Source organism: Pecten maximus, chromosome 1 (assembly GCF_902652985.1).
Source record: "Pecten maximus chromosome 1, xPecMax1.1, whole genome shotgun sequence".
Taxonomy (NCBI): domain Eukaryota; kingdom Metazoa; phylum Mollusca; class Bivalvia; order Pectinida; family Pectinidae; genus Pecten; species Pecten maximus.
In genome coordinates this window covers 31,295,696-31,312,768 of record NC_047015.1, presented here as the reverse complement: position 1 = coordinate 31,312,768, position 17,073 = coordinate 31,295,696, and the positions used below count along the sequence as shown (strand labels likewise).

The following is a 17,073-nucleotide window of genomic DNA, read 5'->3' as shown; positions in this document are numbered from 1 at the left end:
CATTAAACCGCACAATCCTTCCCCGACAACATCGTATTTTATCTTATTATGTCGACAGGCGAATTTACGAAATAGGAACGTTTTCTTCAAAAGATTTTTGGACAATAAGCGAGATTTGAACTTGTAATATGTAGGTCAGACCATTACCGCGGTATTACCTCTCTTCTTCATAATAGCTTTACTAAACCAACTCACATATTGTTCATAAAACATAACATAAAACATGCGGATGTTTGTTGACCAACAAATGACATTTCAAATAAGTAGAGTCCATTTAGTTTGTGACAGGTAATTGATGTCAGTTGTTTACAGAAGGGAGATAAACAAGTAAAAAATGTGTTTTGCCTTTGCTATGTATCTGAGTTCAACGATTTACATATTTACATTAAACGAACACATTAATGTCCTTATCCATAATGCATGTTCAGAGTTATTATATCGAGCTTAGCCAGTCATGGCACCACTTTTATGGAACATGTTGTAATTATGACTTGCATACGCCGTTTGTCTTCTCGCGCAAAGCGTGGTTGACTTAACTACCGACAGAAACAATTGTATTCAAGCATTGAGAATATAACTAAAAGAAGCGTACACTTGGCATGATTTGTGTAGTAGTTTATGATTTCTTAGTCATAATGGGTTGCTGCTGTGATACACTTCCATCATGGATAAATTGTCTATTGACTATGTGAGCGTTGTCACCACCACTCGGTGATACCAGGAATTGTACAAAGGTAGAATCACCTTAAATACGACTTCAGTAAAAATAGATACGAAATGAAATACATATATCTTTTCCGTCCTCCTAGGACACGACGGTGATAGGATCAAGACTAGTTGATGTCTACCAGGGAAGTAAGGGAAATCTAAAAGAGCCAAAGCAGAATAAGAAAACAGCTTAGAAGGGGATAATTCGAAAAAAAAAAAAAAAAAAAAAAAAGTCGATACGTGTTTATATTTTGAAATGGTGCCACAGAATTAAGTTTTACCTGTAGATCATGCCACTCAGCAGTTACACCCAGCAGTTACACCAAGCAGTTACACCAAACAGTCACACCCAGCAGTTACACCAAGCAGTTACACCCAGCAGTTACACTCAGCAGTTGAACTCAGCAGTTACACCTAACAGTTACACCCAGCAGTTACACCCAGAAGTTACACCAAGCAGTTACACCCAGCAGTTACATCAAGCAGTTACACCCAGCAGTTACATCCAGCAGTTACACCTAGCAGTTACACCCAGAAGTTACACCCAAGAGTTACAAAGGTTAAAACTTGTACATGTAGATTTCGATATAAATGACTTACCGCATTATATCGAAAAGCGTGTCTTTATATAGTTGATGTTTTCAAAGCATTGTTTAATGTAAAGGTCAAACAATTCCTGGTAATGCCAACGCTTCAACTTGAAGGAACTTACATTAACAGTGTACTCATCCCATGACCTCCCCGCAGATTTAGTTACTGAATACTGACTCAATGCTATTGGAAGTTATTCGATAATGCTTGTGGATAAAGTGGATACTGTGCTATAAACGATATATACATCTATCAGTTCTGATTGTTATTACTGCGGGATTCTGATGTCCTTGGACACTATTCGGGTTGTCCGGTCTCCAAGGGCTCCATTCGGTTGTACAGTGTCCGAGGGCTCCATTCGGTTGTACAGTGTCCCATGACTCCATTCGGTTGTACAGTGTCCCATGACTCCATTCGGTTGTACAGTGTCCCAGGGCTCCATTCGGTTGTTCAGTATCCCAGGGCTCCATTCGGTTGTTCAGTGTCCCAGGGCTCCATTCGGTTGTACAGTGTCCCATGACTCCATTCGGTTGTACAGTGTCCCAGGGTTCCATTCGGTTGTACAGTGTCCCAGGGCTCCATTCGGTTGTACAGTGTCCCAGGGCTCCATTTGGTATTGTGGTGTTCCAGGGCTCCATTCGGTTATACAGTGTCCCAGGGCTCCATTTGGTATTGTGGTGTTCCAGGGCTCCATTCGGTTATACAGTGTCCCAGGGCTCCATTCGGTTGTACAGTGTCCGAGGGCTTCATTCGGTTGTACAGTGTCCGAGGGCTCCATTCGGTTGTACAGTGTCCCAGGGTTCCATTCGGTTGTACAGTGTCCCATGACTCCATTCGGTTGTACAGTGTCCGAGGGCTTCATTCGGTTGTACAGTGTCCGAGGGCTCCATTCGGTTGTACAGTGTCCCAGGGTTCCATTCGGTTGTACAGTGTCCCATGACTCCATTCGGTTGTACAGTGTCCGAGGGCTCCATTCGGTTGTACAGTGTCCGAGGGCTCCATTCGGTTGTACAGTGTCCCAGGGCTCCATTTGGTATTGTGGTGTTCCAGGGCTCCGTTCGGTTGTACAGTGTCCGAGGGCTCCATTCGGTTGTACAGTGTCCGAGGGTTCCATTCGATTGTACATTGTCACAGGGTTCCATTCGGTTGTACAGTGTCCCAGGGTTCCATTCGGTTGTACAGTGTCCCAGGGTTCCATTCGGTTGTACAGTGTCCGAGGGCTCCATTCGGTTGTACACTGTCCGAGGGCTCCATTCAGTTGTACAGTGTCCCAGGGCTCCATTCGGTTGTACGATGTCAAAACGCTCCATTCAGTTGTACACTGTCCCAGGGTTCCATTCGGTTGTACACTGTCCCAGGGCTCCATTCGGTTGTACACTGTCCCAAGGCTCCATTTGGATTCTTGCACTGGTCTTACTTACACGCGTAGTACTGTCATGAGTTTAAACATTTACACTTACTCGACCACCCCATTGTCGAAATGCATCGTATTAATATTTCGGCATTTTTGGAGAAATATAACATACATTTTCAAACCATTAATTTGAAGCTATTTTGTGGTGTATAATCATTTCCGAAAAGGTTTTTTTTCGGATTTAATGATGCTGAATTCAAGCAGCTTCATAAAAATATATGACACTTTTAATTTCTTTTAGCATAATTCCATTCCTGTCACATTTGTTCAATAAGTGTTCAGTTTGAGTAATTGGGTGAGGTGGGACGGTTTATAGAGCGCCACTGTTCATTTGCCAAAATAATTAAGTGTTTTAATAGCGCAAGACGGCATGAAAACAAAAACAAAGATTGATAAACTAATGTAGTAGTTCGTAATTCGCTTAACCGATAATTCGATAATGTTTATAGTTATGCTATATCAGTCAGTACGATTTTGGCTATCCTTTGAGGTTGCTGTATTTTCAATCAGTTTATAATGTAAGAAAATAGGCTCACTCCGATCGTTGACATCATGGCCGATTGCGTCTGCGATTATGAATGCATTGAAGTTGTTTCGAACTCAACATGAACGATGAATGCATTGAAGTTGTGTCGAACTCAACGATCCAGCAAAAGGTGGAATCTTTGATATCTGCCATGGATATATGACACCAAATATAAAGGATACGAATTGTTCAGCGTAATGAAATGAATGAATGAATGAATAAATAAATAAATAAATAAATAAAACGGCCCTGATGGCGACACTTCCTTGGTAAGTGAACATACAAATCGTAGGCATTCACAGCAGCTACCTAGCACCAGTGTCACGAGCGTAACATGGTGTTTTCTCTCATTGGGAAGCATAGCTAGCAAACGTGACACTTTGAAGTAACGATAGACCAAAGTCATCAAAGTCCACCAAGGACATCAGAGGGGATGTATCATCGTGATTTAACCTGCCCTTAAATATATTATACGTATTGAAATAAAAATGTATTCACTCCGTTATTTCGTGATTTTTTTTCGTGGGAAATATTCTGAGAGTTATATCGCGACAATTGCCTCGAGATTCGTTTGAAGCATACAGGCACTATATTTGAGATATTTCGTTTCTTTTGTTATCACTAATACTGTAACTGTATGTAGGTTCCCATTACAGTACAATCACTCGAAGACTCATTGCTTGGTAGTATAGCTTCTTAAATTGTACTGGAAGAGTGAGCTGATATCCAAATGCTAAACCATCTTAATATACATCTTATCTAATCTAACAATATCAGACATGAATACTATTCGTGTTCTTCTTTATATTGAAGTTAAACTTCTACAATTCCTACAGAAAAACGTATTGGAATAAAAAATAATATTTTTGTTTTGTTTAAAACGTAAGTATGTATTTGAACAGTAAAGTTTCATACGACTGTTAAAGTATATCTAAAAGTGTTCTCGAAATGCGTTTCTCCAAAGTTTGAACAGTTCCCCCAAAAAATTATAGGATTGTGTTCCTTCATCCAATTCCCCATGTGTCTTCTTATAATATTTTGATGGTCTCGTTTTCAGATATAAATCTTTCCTATGGTAAAACATTGTCCTTTATTTAAAAAATCATCTTCTAATCTTCTGGAACGTTATGATTATAAGAGGACAACGCTTTGTGAAGTTCTGTTCGTTTTAGAGTACAGATAATGCAAGCATGCACTTTGTTGTCGAGTACAGTGTTTACTGCAAATCATTTAACGATTATACCGGTAATTAATCACAAGTGGTTATTTGCGAATTTTATGTGGCTGCACACTCTGAAATATAAGGTTTCCTTGCAACTCCATAATCCAGTTTGCGTGTATATGAATTATCAACAAACCACTGGTCCTAAAATTCAATTATAATGATAACATTCTGGTTATATATAGTGTGTGTCGGTGAGTTTGTTTAAGATTCTCGAGGAAATAAAGTTTTACATCATAGAATGTACTGTATAGGCTCAGTGACACAAAATAACACGAATTTCTACAGGAAATCAGAATTCAACAATATATATATTAAATACATCTTGTCTATAACTATATATCCTAAGATCTTCCTTTATGAAAATCAAGTTATTGGTGTGGATCCAAGAAATAAGGTCAAATTGGCTCTTGTCTATTGATTATAAATGTATTATTCAAATAGCTTTTACGGTCGTTTACGGTTTTTCAGTTTGAGCTTCTGTATATCGAAGTCCTATACACCATCAAACATAAGATCGGGACAACAGCAGGCGGACACTCGCCATTTATACAGGACTTGTACCAGTATGCACAGGAAGCGTTCGGAATCAGTCCGGAAGACCACGCCCACCTTCTGGCTAGAGCTACAGAGGAAAAGGTACTGACTTATCAATGCGAAGATAGCTTGCCGGCTATGTCCAGGAGATCCTGGTCCATGTCTTATATGTAGCATTTCATTTCAACTTCCTAATAATGTGTTAATTGTGTTGACACTGTAGTGTATTAATCTTTCATTATTAACTTGTGTCTGCGAATTATGTAAATAAATGGCGTTTTGTACGGTCTTTTACAGAATTCGCATAGTTGAAATGGGAGTGATTGAAAGAAGCCCGAATAAAAATAGAATACAATACTTTAGAAAAGATGCTTCTTGAACTTCTTTACATGTTAATTTTACCGGTTTAGCTATATGCTTATACAATCAAAGTAAATAACGCGGTATAAAGAGTTATAAAAGTTTACACGGGCAAAACATGTTGATCCAGGTTGAAAATAATCCTTAAAAGAACAATATACTTACTGATTTCTTATTTGAAATACAAAAGAAATATCCATGATAAAAAATCATCTCTTTGTATATCAAAAATAATGTTTACAAAGAGAATATTCCGAAGGAAACTTTGATAGGCTTATCACTTAGGGAAGCAATATTTGACGCAACGATGTAAAATTTTAACTAATCCGTTCACAGGATACTGACAAAAATTCCAAAAATATTATTTCATGAAAAACCTGTTTGCTTTTGCAGCCTCCTATTGTCGTCGTGAATATAACAGTGATCAAAGCGAAGGACTTAGAAGCCAAAGATGCTGATGGTAAGTTTACACGTATCATTAACAATATAGGTGACTCAGGACAAACATACTGAAAGCTATAATCTATCCGACTACACGATAGCCAAAAATATATTTGAGCTGCGTGCAAGTAAATTTATATATAGAAGACAAATGAGTCTGTCGGGATCGTTTATTTCAATTGCAAAGCACTGTCTATTCCAAAATAGTCTCGGCAGATCAGCTAGTCAAAAGGAATCGGAATCAAGCCAAAGATTTCAAATGTAAAATTAACCGAAATTAAGATTGAATAACCAAAAAATTTTTTTAACCTTAAATTTTACGCACTAAACAAATCGTATGTCATCTCCGCAAAATTAGCCAATAATTATCATTTCAACATCCCATGATAATTTTGAGCCGATTTTTTTTCCTTTTTGCGAGAGGTCTGGGGGCCGCCCAGCGGGTCCCAGGGTGGCGAAGCCCCCCTGTAGATTTTTTTTTTGTATTTCCTCGTACCTGTCGGTAATTAATATCACTCTATTCACGTTAAAACCGCGCATTCTTCTTCATGTTGCGTTTCTGTCTTTTTCTCATTATGAACTCAATTAACTTCACAAATTATCATCAACTTATTGAATCTATGTGATGAAGTTAAGCAAAATTGCAATTGCCCCCCCCCCCCTGCCCCCCCGCTTCCTACGCCACTGTATGTATTTCATATTACGCGAAACTGTATGAAAGTCATGATTATATACTGGCGTTTTCAAGATTATTTCATTAGAATTAAAAAAAAAAAAAAAAAAAATATCATATCTTGTTTTCATTACTAAATTAATGTTGAATTATCATATCCTGTATCTATTACTAAATTAATTTTTAACTCTCATATCCTGTATCTATTGGTAAATTAATATTAAACTCTCATATCCTGTATCTATTACTAAATCAATATTTAACTCTCATATCCTGTATCTATTACTAAATCAATATTTAACTCTCATATCCTGTATCTATTACTAAATCAATATTTAACTCTCATATCCTGTATCTATTACTAAATCAATATTTAACTCTCATATCCTGTATCTATTACTAAATCAATATTTAACTCTCATATCCTGTATCTATTACTAAATCAATATTTAACTCTCATATCCTGTATCTATTACTAAATTAATATTTAACTCTCATATCCTGTATCTATTACTAAATTGATAATGAACTTTGATATTCTGTATCTATTCCTAAATTGAATCATCAATGTAATATTCTCCTGTGTTTATTATACAATCCTAACACATTTGGATGTACTTTATGATAAACATGTATGAATGAAACTTATTTTAACTTCAGTAAGTCCTCTTTGACTTCTGATAATTTGAGCGTCAAAATGTGAATGCTTACTGTTTGGCTTATCATCAAAATGAATTGTCTATATCTCAGGAAATTAAGGAAATTGTAGGACAATAGATTCAGCTGTCTGTTAAGTTATTGAGTGGATACAGTCATACATATTCAACCGTTCCCATTTTGCAAAAAGCTGTGATAAAAATAAAGATATTCATGTATATATAAACCTGTAACATTCATTGGATGGATGAGTTCAGTGGATTAGTGTTATACGTAACACCTGTCAGTGGTATTTTATTTTTATTTTATAAGCAGGAATTACATGTCCTAACGTGTCAAAGGTAGAGGACAAGAAACATCTTTACTTCCTAATATAGATACTTGCAAACAAACAGTATAAGGAATTGATAAAAGGATTTAAATGACATTTTACGATCAATACATTCTTCCTGTCTTCCTGTTTACTATGTGAGGTAGAGAACAACAATTGTCATTGTAAACACCATAGGGATACACCTTTTCGTGTTAACAACGATATCACAATACGCAGCAATAGCAACACAATAATACATAAAAACAATATAATTCTTAAAAACAATTTAATACATAAAAACAATATATTACATAAAAACAATTTAATACATAAAAACAATATATTACATAAAAAAACAATATAATACATAAAAAATATAATGCATAGAAACAATATAAAACAAAAAAATACAATGCATAAAAAAATACAATGCATAAAAAAATACAATACATAAATCAATATAATACATGAAAAAATATAATACATAAAAGCAATGCTTTAGTATTGACTATCGAACAACATTCGTCTACATTGTTTTGCATATCTCTATGATTAGATGTTCAGTAATTACTGATTAGTTACAACCATACACACAAAGCCGTAACAGTCTCCATTGTATGTGATTAATAGGATAGGCAATTAGTCATTTGTTATAGGAAACAAGACGCAGTAATAATATCTACAATGACATTTTTATTGCTATGTTCGTAAGACATGAGCCACATACATACTCTTCCTGAAAAAAACCTGAAAAATAAGCTTACGCTTACACACAACCACACTAAACAAAAACAACCACACCAGACACACACAACCAAACCAAACACACAGCCACACTAAACACACAGCTACACCAAACACACACACACACACCAAACACACACAGCCACACCAAACACACAGCCACACCAAACACACAGCCACTACAAACACACACAATCACACCAAACACACACAGCCACACCAAACACAGCTACACCAAACACACACAGCCACACCAAACACACAGCCACACCAAACACACACAGCCACACCAAACACACAGCCACACCAAACACACACAGCCACACCAACACACACAGCCACACAAAACCATCCACACTAAACACCACAACACCAAACTAACACACACACCACAAAACACCAAAGACCACCAAAAAACGCACCAAAACACAAAACAAAAACACACAGCAACCAAACAAACACCCAAAAAAACACAAACACCAAACACATCACACACACCCACACAACACACACCAACACACACACAGCCACACCAAACACACACAGCCACACCAAACAAACAGCACCACAAACCAACCACACAAACACAAACAACACACCAACAAAAACAAAAAACACGCACAAACCAAACAAAAAAAACAAAAACAACAAACAAAAAAACAAACAAACAAAAAACACAACACAAAAAAAAAAAAAACAACAAAACACAAACAAACAACACAACACAAAAACAACAAACCCAACAACTAAATCACACCAAAACAAAGCAAAACCCAAAAAACAAAAAAAACACAACAAACCACACACAAAAACAACAAACACCAACAAAACAAACACAAAAAAACACATCACACAAACAAAACAAACACACAACAAAAACAAACAACCAAACACACACAGCCACACCAAACACACACAGCCACACCAAAACACAAACCCAACACAAACACCAAACAAAAAACCACACAAACACACAAACACACACAACACACCACAAACACACAACACACCCAAACCACAACACACCAACAAAACCCCAACACACACCAAACACACACACCCCACAAAACACACACACACACAAAACAACAACCACACAAACACAAAACAACAAACCCCCACAAAACACATACACACAAACACAAGCACACAAAAATCACACAAAAAACACAAAACAAAAAAAAAAAAAACAAACAAACACCAAAAACACCAAACAAAAAACAGCTAACCAAACAACAACACAACAAACAAACAAAACACAAAACAACAGCCAAAAAACAAACACAAAACAAACAAACAAGCACAAAAAACACCACAACAAAACAATACACCAAAACAACAACAACAAAACAACCACACAGCCACCAAAAAAAACAGCCAACACCAAAACCAGGCCACAAAACAAAACAGCTACACAAACACCACAAACAACCAAACACACAGCCCAAACCAAACACACCACAACAAACACACAAACCAAACACCGACACAACACACCAAAACACACAACACACCAAAACAAAACACCAAACACAAACCACACAAAACAAAAACAACACAACCACACCAAAACAAACACAACAACAAAACAACAACCAAACCAACACACAGCACACCAAACACCACAATACCAAAACACACACAACACCCCAAAACACCAAACACACACACACCACCAAACACAACACAACAACAAACACAACCAAACACAAAACACAACAAACACAACACACCAAACAAACCTAACACCAAATCACACACAACCACACCAAACACACACAAACACACCAAACATACACAACCACACTAAACACACACAGCCACACCAAACACACACAGCCACACCAAACACACACAGCCACACCAAACACACAGCTACACCAAACACACACAGCCACACCAAACACACACAACCACACCAAACACACACAGCCACACCAAACATACAGCTACACCAAACACACACAGCCACACCAAACACACAGCTACACCCAAACACACACAGCCACACTTAACACACACAGCCACACCAAACACACACAGCCACACTAAACACACAGCTACACCAAACACACACAGCCACACCAAACACACACAGCCACACCAAACATACAGCTACACCAAACACACACAGCCACACCAAACATACAGCTACACCAAACACACAGCCACACCAAACACACACAGCCACACTTAACACACACAGCCACACTAAACACATCCACACTAAACACATCCACACTAAACACACACAGCCACGCCTAACACACACAGCCACACTAAACACACACAGTCACACCAAACACACAGCCACGCCAAACACACACAGTCACACCAAACACACACAACCACACCAAACACACAGTCACACCAAACACACACAGCCACACCAAACACACACAGCCGCCACCCCAAACACACACAGCTACACCAAACACACACAGCCACACCAAACACACAGCCACACAAGACATACAGCCGCACCAGACATTCACAATCACACCAAACACACAGCCACACCAAACACACAACCACACCAAACACACACAATCACACCAAACACACACAGTCACACCAAACACACACAACCACACCAGACATTCACAACCAAACCAAACACACACAGCTACACTAAACACACAGCTACACCAAACACACACAGCCACACTTAACACACACAGCCACACTTAACACACACAGCCACACTAAACACATCCACACTAAACACACACAGCCACACCTAACACACAGCCACACTAAACACACACAGTCACACCAAACACACACAGTCACACCAAACACACACAACCACACCAAACACACAGTCACACCAAACATACAGCTACACCAAACACACACAGCCACACCAAACACACAGCTACACCAAACACACACAGCCACACTTAACACACACAGCCACACTAAACACATCCACACTAAACACACACAGCCACACTAAACACACACAGTCACACCAAACACACAGCCACGCCAAACACACACAGTCACACCAAACACACACAGTCACACCAAACACACACAACCACACCAAACACACAGTCACACCAAACACACACAGCCACACCAAACACACACAGCCACACCAAACACACACAGCTACACCAAACACACACAGCCACACCAAACACACACAGCCACACCAGACATACAGCCGCACCAGACATTCACAATCACACCAAACACACAGCCACACCAAACACACAACCACACCAAACACACACAATCACACCAAACACACACAGTCACACCAAACACACACAACCACACCAGACATTCACAACCAAACCAAACACACACAGCTACACTAAACACACACATCCACACCAAACACAAACGCGTAGCACTGACAACATGACAATACACTTCTTTTTTTAAGTAATTATGAAAATATTACACATTATAAATGCCGACAGTATGATAATAACACCAACACAAATATTAAGGACAGTTTATGTGGACTTCACATAAGGGCACCATCATTGCTCTAGCCGGTTCATAATCTTTGTAGCACATCCCAAGTTATATCATATTGTTGCAAGAAAGACAATTTAATATTAAAAAGGAAATAAACTGACACAGAAATTCAGTTCAATACAGCAACATATATGGAATGGACAGAAACGCAATGCAATATCACAATAATTCACAATATTAAAAAATGAAACATTATAAGCCTGGAACACAGGTATTATAGGTTAAGATTTTAGCACAATTGAATCTTTTGTCCCAGGTATCTTTCGTCCTGAATGATATTTAGATCATATCATTACAATACCCGAACGAAGATCTATTACACCTAAAATTACAAATTGAATGGTAAAATGTGAGCTTAATTTGGTAATAATGATACGGGCTTTAAGATTTCATTAGACATTTACAAAACTACTGACACTAAACAGCAGTATGTGTCCTTGGGATTAGATTAATTTTAGTCCGAGTTATCACACGCACATGTAGCACCTGCTTACGCGCTCCAAGCATAACAGTTTAATCGAATGTTCACATGGTCCTAGTTTTTCCTATTGTTAACTTATCTAAAATGCAATCATTCGAAGCATTTGACATTTCCAAGAGGGTCACACTAAAGCTGTTCCTAAGTGCATACCATTTCCGTTCCCAGGTTTCCATCTCCTTCATATTGCTTCCTTCACCAATGGACAGCCTGACTAATTGCTTCTGTGAAATACGTTCTCTCTTAAACTAGCCCTGTCATGTCTATAAACGCAGATATTCCCGGTGATATCTTTCACCACTCAGACGTTCTTTGAAAGTGATAAATGCCGGTTGTTGAAGATTTTGACAAGTAGAACTTATGTCTTTAACATGCCATCTTCAAAGGCATTTACACCCAGCTCATTTTGTAGATAATGTAATGTAATTGTTGTCGATTACTTTTTGTGGTACATCACAGAGTAACAAGAGGATTTTCTCCATAAATAAGCTTAAGCATAATATACACTGAGAGGAAACAAGATGTCTTTAATATCAAGACAAAGAAAGACTTCTTTGAATCAGTCATCGATGATTTTCAACTAATAAATTCAGTACAAGTCATGCATTAAATACCTTGATACATTAAACAGATTTAGTCATTGAGGCTTCAAACAAAGTGCTGTTATCTTACTAGTAACAATTTTTTTAACGTATGCATACATTAGTAGAATATCTTCACCACTTTATGATTGAACAATACCCACAAACGTTACTCTAAACAGGTTGCTCTCTCTTTGTCAACGAACATTTTTGGAATTTACCTGTCAATGATGACTTTGCTTTCGTAAACACCAGATGCAGAATCCCAGAAAGCCAGGCAACTGCATAGATCGGAACCGAATAAATCCGGCCACAAAACAATAAACCTGCCGTTACAGATCATGGTTAACGATCAATGCGTGTCGTAGATAGGGGTAATTTGAAAATGGTTGACACACGAGAGAGTGCCGTACCGGAATCGACTTGTGTGTTATTTACCATCTCATTGTGCCCAAGATTAAAGTATAGTCTAAAAGACCTGTCGGTTTGATTACAATTTCGTACACTTTCACACCTAAATGTACATACGATTCAGACTGGGTCAATTGTCTAATGAAGTTGACTGAGCGAGTATTGGTATGTCATTCATGAAATAAAATAAACATACGAATACATACTAAAATATGAACAATCCAATTTGAGGGAACTGCTTCACATTATTCTTAAAGATCTCGTAAGGTCAACACAACAAAAATTCTGTGACAATGATGACAACGATGATAGTAAGTGAACTTTTATTTACAGGATTCAGTGATCCCTATTGCATGCTCGGTATATGGCCAGGTCGGCTGCAAGATGGTGATGTTTTCTCAGACGAAGACGAGCAAACAAAATCTAAGGAAAAGAAAGGAAGCATTACTCGGAAACTGTCAATGCCCGGATCAAAAAAGAAACGAGACAAATCGGCTCGTGACGTCATTCCGGCCAAATATATCCGGAGTACAAATGTTGTTCAGAACACACTTAATCCGGTATGGAACGAGAGGTTTAGATTGTAAGTATAGTCTTGCTACTTCAAATTACATATACGATAAATAGTGACCGAATAGTATTATTATTGTGATAAAATATACAAACATACTATATTGATGAGGTCGGTAAATTTATATCAACAATATATTAAATATTGACCTTTATCAGAGGTTGATATGCTTTCAGGTAATAAAACCATGGTAAGGCCGATGTCAAAAGATTGTATACATTTTCATAATAAAATAGACTATCGGTGATTAAAATACTTGATAATTAAAAGTTACTTTCAAAATATCACACTTACTGCTCATCGGTCTAGTAATTGCTTGCAAGATGTTGAACATTGTTAAATACCAAGGCGGGATTATTCAGAATCCATTTTTAGAATCAAGCAATAATTTAGCAAAACCTTTATACATCACTTTTTCGGTCATCCTATTGCGACCAAAATTAATTAGATCGTGATGAATTATTCCTTATCAAGGACATACACGTGGTGGATTACGGAAACACCATCCCAATAAACCGTATGATATTGTCTTTTGAGGAATGAAGATCGTTGCTGTATCAAATGAATCATTCAGATTTATACCCAAAGGAAAAGAGTGAGAAAATAAAATTGTTTAAATAGTGTGTTTATTTAGCTTAGATTTCTCCAGAGATATCAGATTGCATTATGTAAGCATAATCAAAGTAAATTTGATAGTGAAGGTTGAACAAGGTTAGACCTAAATCTTTGTCAAGGTCAAGATATTTCACATATATAGGGAATCATCCGAGAATACCAACTTATCAATCCCATACAATACAGGGACAGAAACTGTTATGATATTGATCAAACAATTAAATAAATTGCCCTGGATGTTTGTTCAAATAGGTTTCAACTTCCTGATCCGAAATTGTTTCAAATCCTCAACACAGGTAATCTTTTAGTGACATAATTTGTACGTAAAGTAGGTGACATGCAAATAAAGCGAAATTCTAATTCAAATCTAGATCTGATATCAGAAGTGTATCGTTCTCAAAATGAGAACAGTCGAGTGAAAACGGAACCGCGAGGTATATATAAATACGTGTCGAATAAGTCAAATTTCATATAGCAATATGCTATTTCCAAACAAGGTCAAGAGGGCGACCAATAGACTCACATAGCCATTGAACTTTCCATTTCTTGATTGTTATACCCTGCTTCCTCGACCGATAGTAATTGCAGAGTTGATTGGATATTATAGGGGAAGATTCCCCCTCCAACCCTCGTATATATGTAATGTAAAAATCTAGATGTACAGCTAGCTGCATAATATACGAAATTGGTTTGTTCTTGCTAATATAAAACTCGATTTAATGGCAAAATACATTTGGGGAAAAAATGCTTTTTGTTTTGTTTTGTGTGGAGTTGCGGGGTAGTGATAATTTGGGTTCTGAGAATGTTAATTGTAAAGATTATTATTACCGTCTTAATTATCAAATTCCGTTGTTTTTCACAGGAAATGATTCTTTTTAGGACTTCTAACTAGAGTTACGCATTTCAGAAACGTTACCGTACCTTTTAACGAAGAAGATAAAGATTTGATTAAATATCGATTGATATTCAAACCGAGAAAGTAATTACGTGTTAATAGCCTTCTAGCTGAATATCGATCCTGTTTTATTCAAAATGTCTTCTTAGACATTTAGCTAAAGGCTTACATAGTCTTGCTATCTAATTCATTATTTTGCAAGGAACTAATTCGCAGAATGTTTTAAGTTTATTTCTATTTTTAATTCTATTTTTCAGTGATTTGGAAGACGTTCATTCGGATCGACTTCACCTGGATATATGGTTAGTATCGGGATGAAGGGGGAGTTCAGATAATACAAAGGTAGTTATATATCCAGCCACCATATGTAATTCAAAGGCTTTATTCCGTGTCTCGGAAACGATTTATTTCGAAAATGTTAATTTTACAGCATGTAAATGGACTCCAGTAGGCGCAGGTTGCAGGTGATCACTGGATTGAATTGGTAACAAGATCTCAGATATGTGATAATGCTGCTGACGGTGTTTTGATACATCAAATATGATATAGATGTATGGTAAACAAATGAATGTAAAAGGGACAGTGATATATGATTTGTTACCGCAATACATAAAGGCAACACAACATTTGGTTGTCGGGTAGCTCAGTGGTAACTAATCTATAACCTAGGCGGCCGGGGATCGATTCGGACGTGAAACGTTATGTGGTCACCTGCTCGTTCACATAGGTTTTCCCTGAGTTCTCCGGTTTCCTCCGACAGTAAGACCCCTCAATCGCAACCAACAAGCGTGATTAATATAAGTTGATATAACTTGTTTCGCAATCGTAATAGGAATTAATTTCAAATCAACCAAAACGTCAACAATAAGGTCAAATCAACCAAAACATCAACACTGAGGTCAAATCAATCCAAATGTCAACAGTGAGGTCAAATCAACCAAAACGTCAACATTGAGGTCAAATCAACCAAAACGTCAACACTTAGGTCAAATCAACCAAAACGTCAACACTAAGGTCAAATAAACCAAAACGTTAACACTGAGGTCAAATCAACCAAAACGTCAATACTGAGGTCAAATCAACCAAAACGTCAACAATAAAGTCAAATCAACCAAAACGTCAACACTAAGGTCAAATCAACCAAAACGTCAACACTGAGGTCAAATCAACCAAAACGTCAAGACTATGGCCAAATCAACCAAAACGTCAAGGCTTAGGTCAAATCAAACAAAACGTCAAGACTTAGGTCAAATCAACCAAAACGTCAACACTGAGGTCAAATCAATCAAAATGTCAACAGTAAGGTCAAATCAACCAAAACGTCAACACTGAGGTCAAATCAACCAAAACGTCAACATTGAGGTCAAATCAACCAAAACGTCAACACTGAGGTCAAATAAACCAAAACGTTAACACTGAGGTCAAATCAACCAAAACGTCAATACTGAGGTCAAATCAACCAAAACGTCAACAATAAAGTCAAATCAACCAAAACGTCAACACTAAGGTCAAATCAACCAAAACGTCAACACTGAGGTCAAATCAACCAAAACGTCAAGACTATGGCCAAATCAACCAAAACGTCAAGACTTAGGTCAAATCAAACAAAACGTCAAGACTTGGGTCAAATCAACCAAAACGTCAACACTAAGGTCAAATCAACCAAAACGTCAACACTGAGGTCAAATCAACCAAAACGTCAACACAAAGGTCAAATCAACCAAAACGTCAACAATAATGTTTAATCAACCAAAACGTCAACACTAAGGTCAAATCAACCAAAACGTTAACACTGAGGTCAAATCAACCAAAACGTCAACAGTAAGGTCAAATCAATCAAA

At 37.4% G+C, this 17,073-nt stretch overlaps 1 protein-coding gene across 3 annotated transcripts in view; it reads left to right on the top strand.

The window, feature by feature from the left end:
* The window catches only part of LOC117330322 (BAI1-associated protein 3-like), a 190,663-nt gene that overhangs the window by 140,679 nt on the left and 32,911 nt on the right, over positions 1-17,073 (top strand). For all 3 annotated transcript variants that reach the window (XM_033888537.1, XM_033888529.1, XM_033888546.1), the window contains 4 exons: positions 4,933-5,100; positions 5,752-5,818; positions 13,485-13,734; positions 15,490-15,534. In XM_033888537.1, coding sequence (XP_033744428.1) covers positions 4,933-5,100; positions 5,752-5,818; positions 13,485-13,734; positions 15,490-15,534 — 530 coding nt within the window. The remainder of the gene's footprint in view (positions 1-4,932; positions 5,101-5,751; positions 5,819-13,484; positions 13,735-15,489; positions 15,535-17,073) is intronic.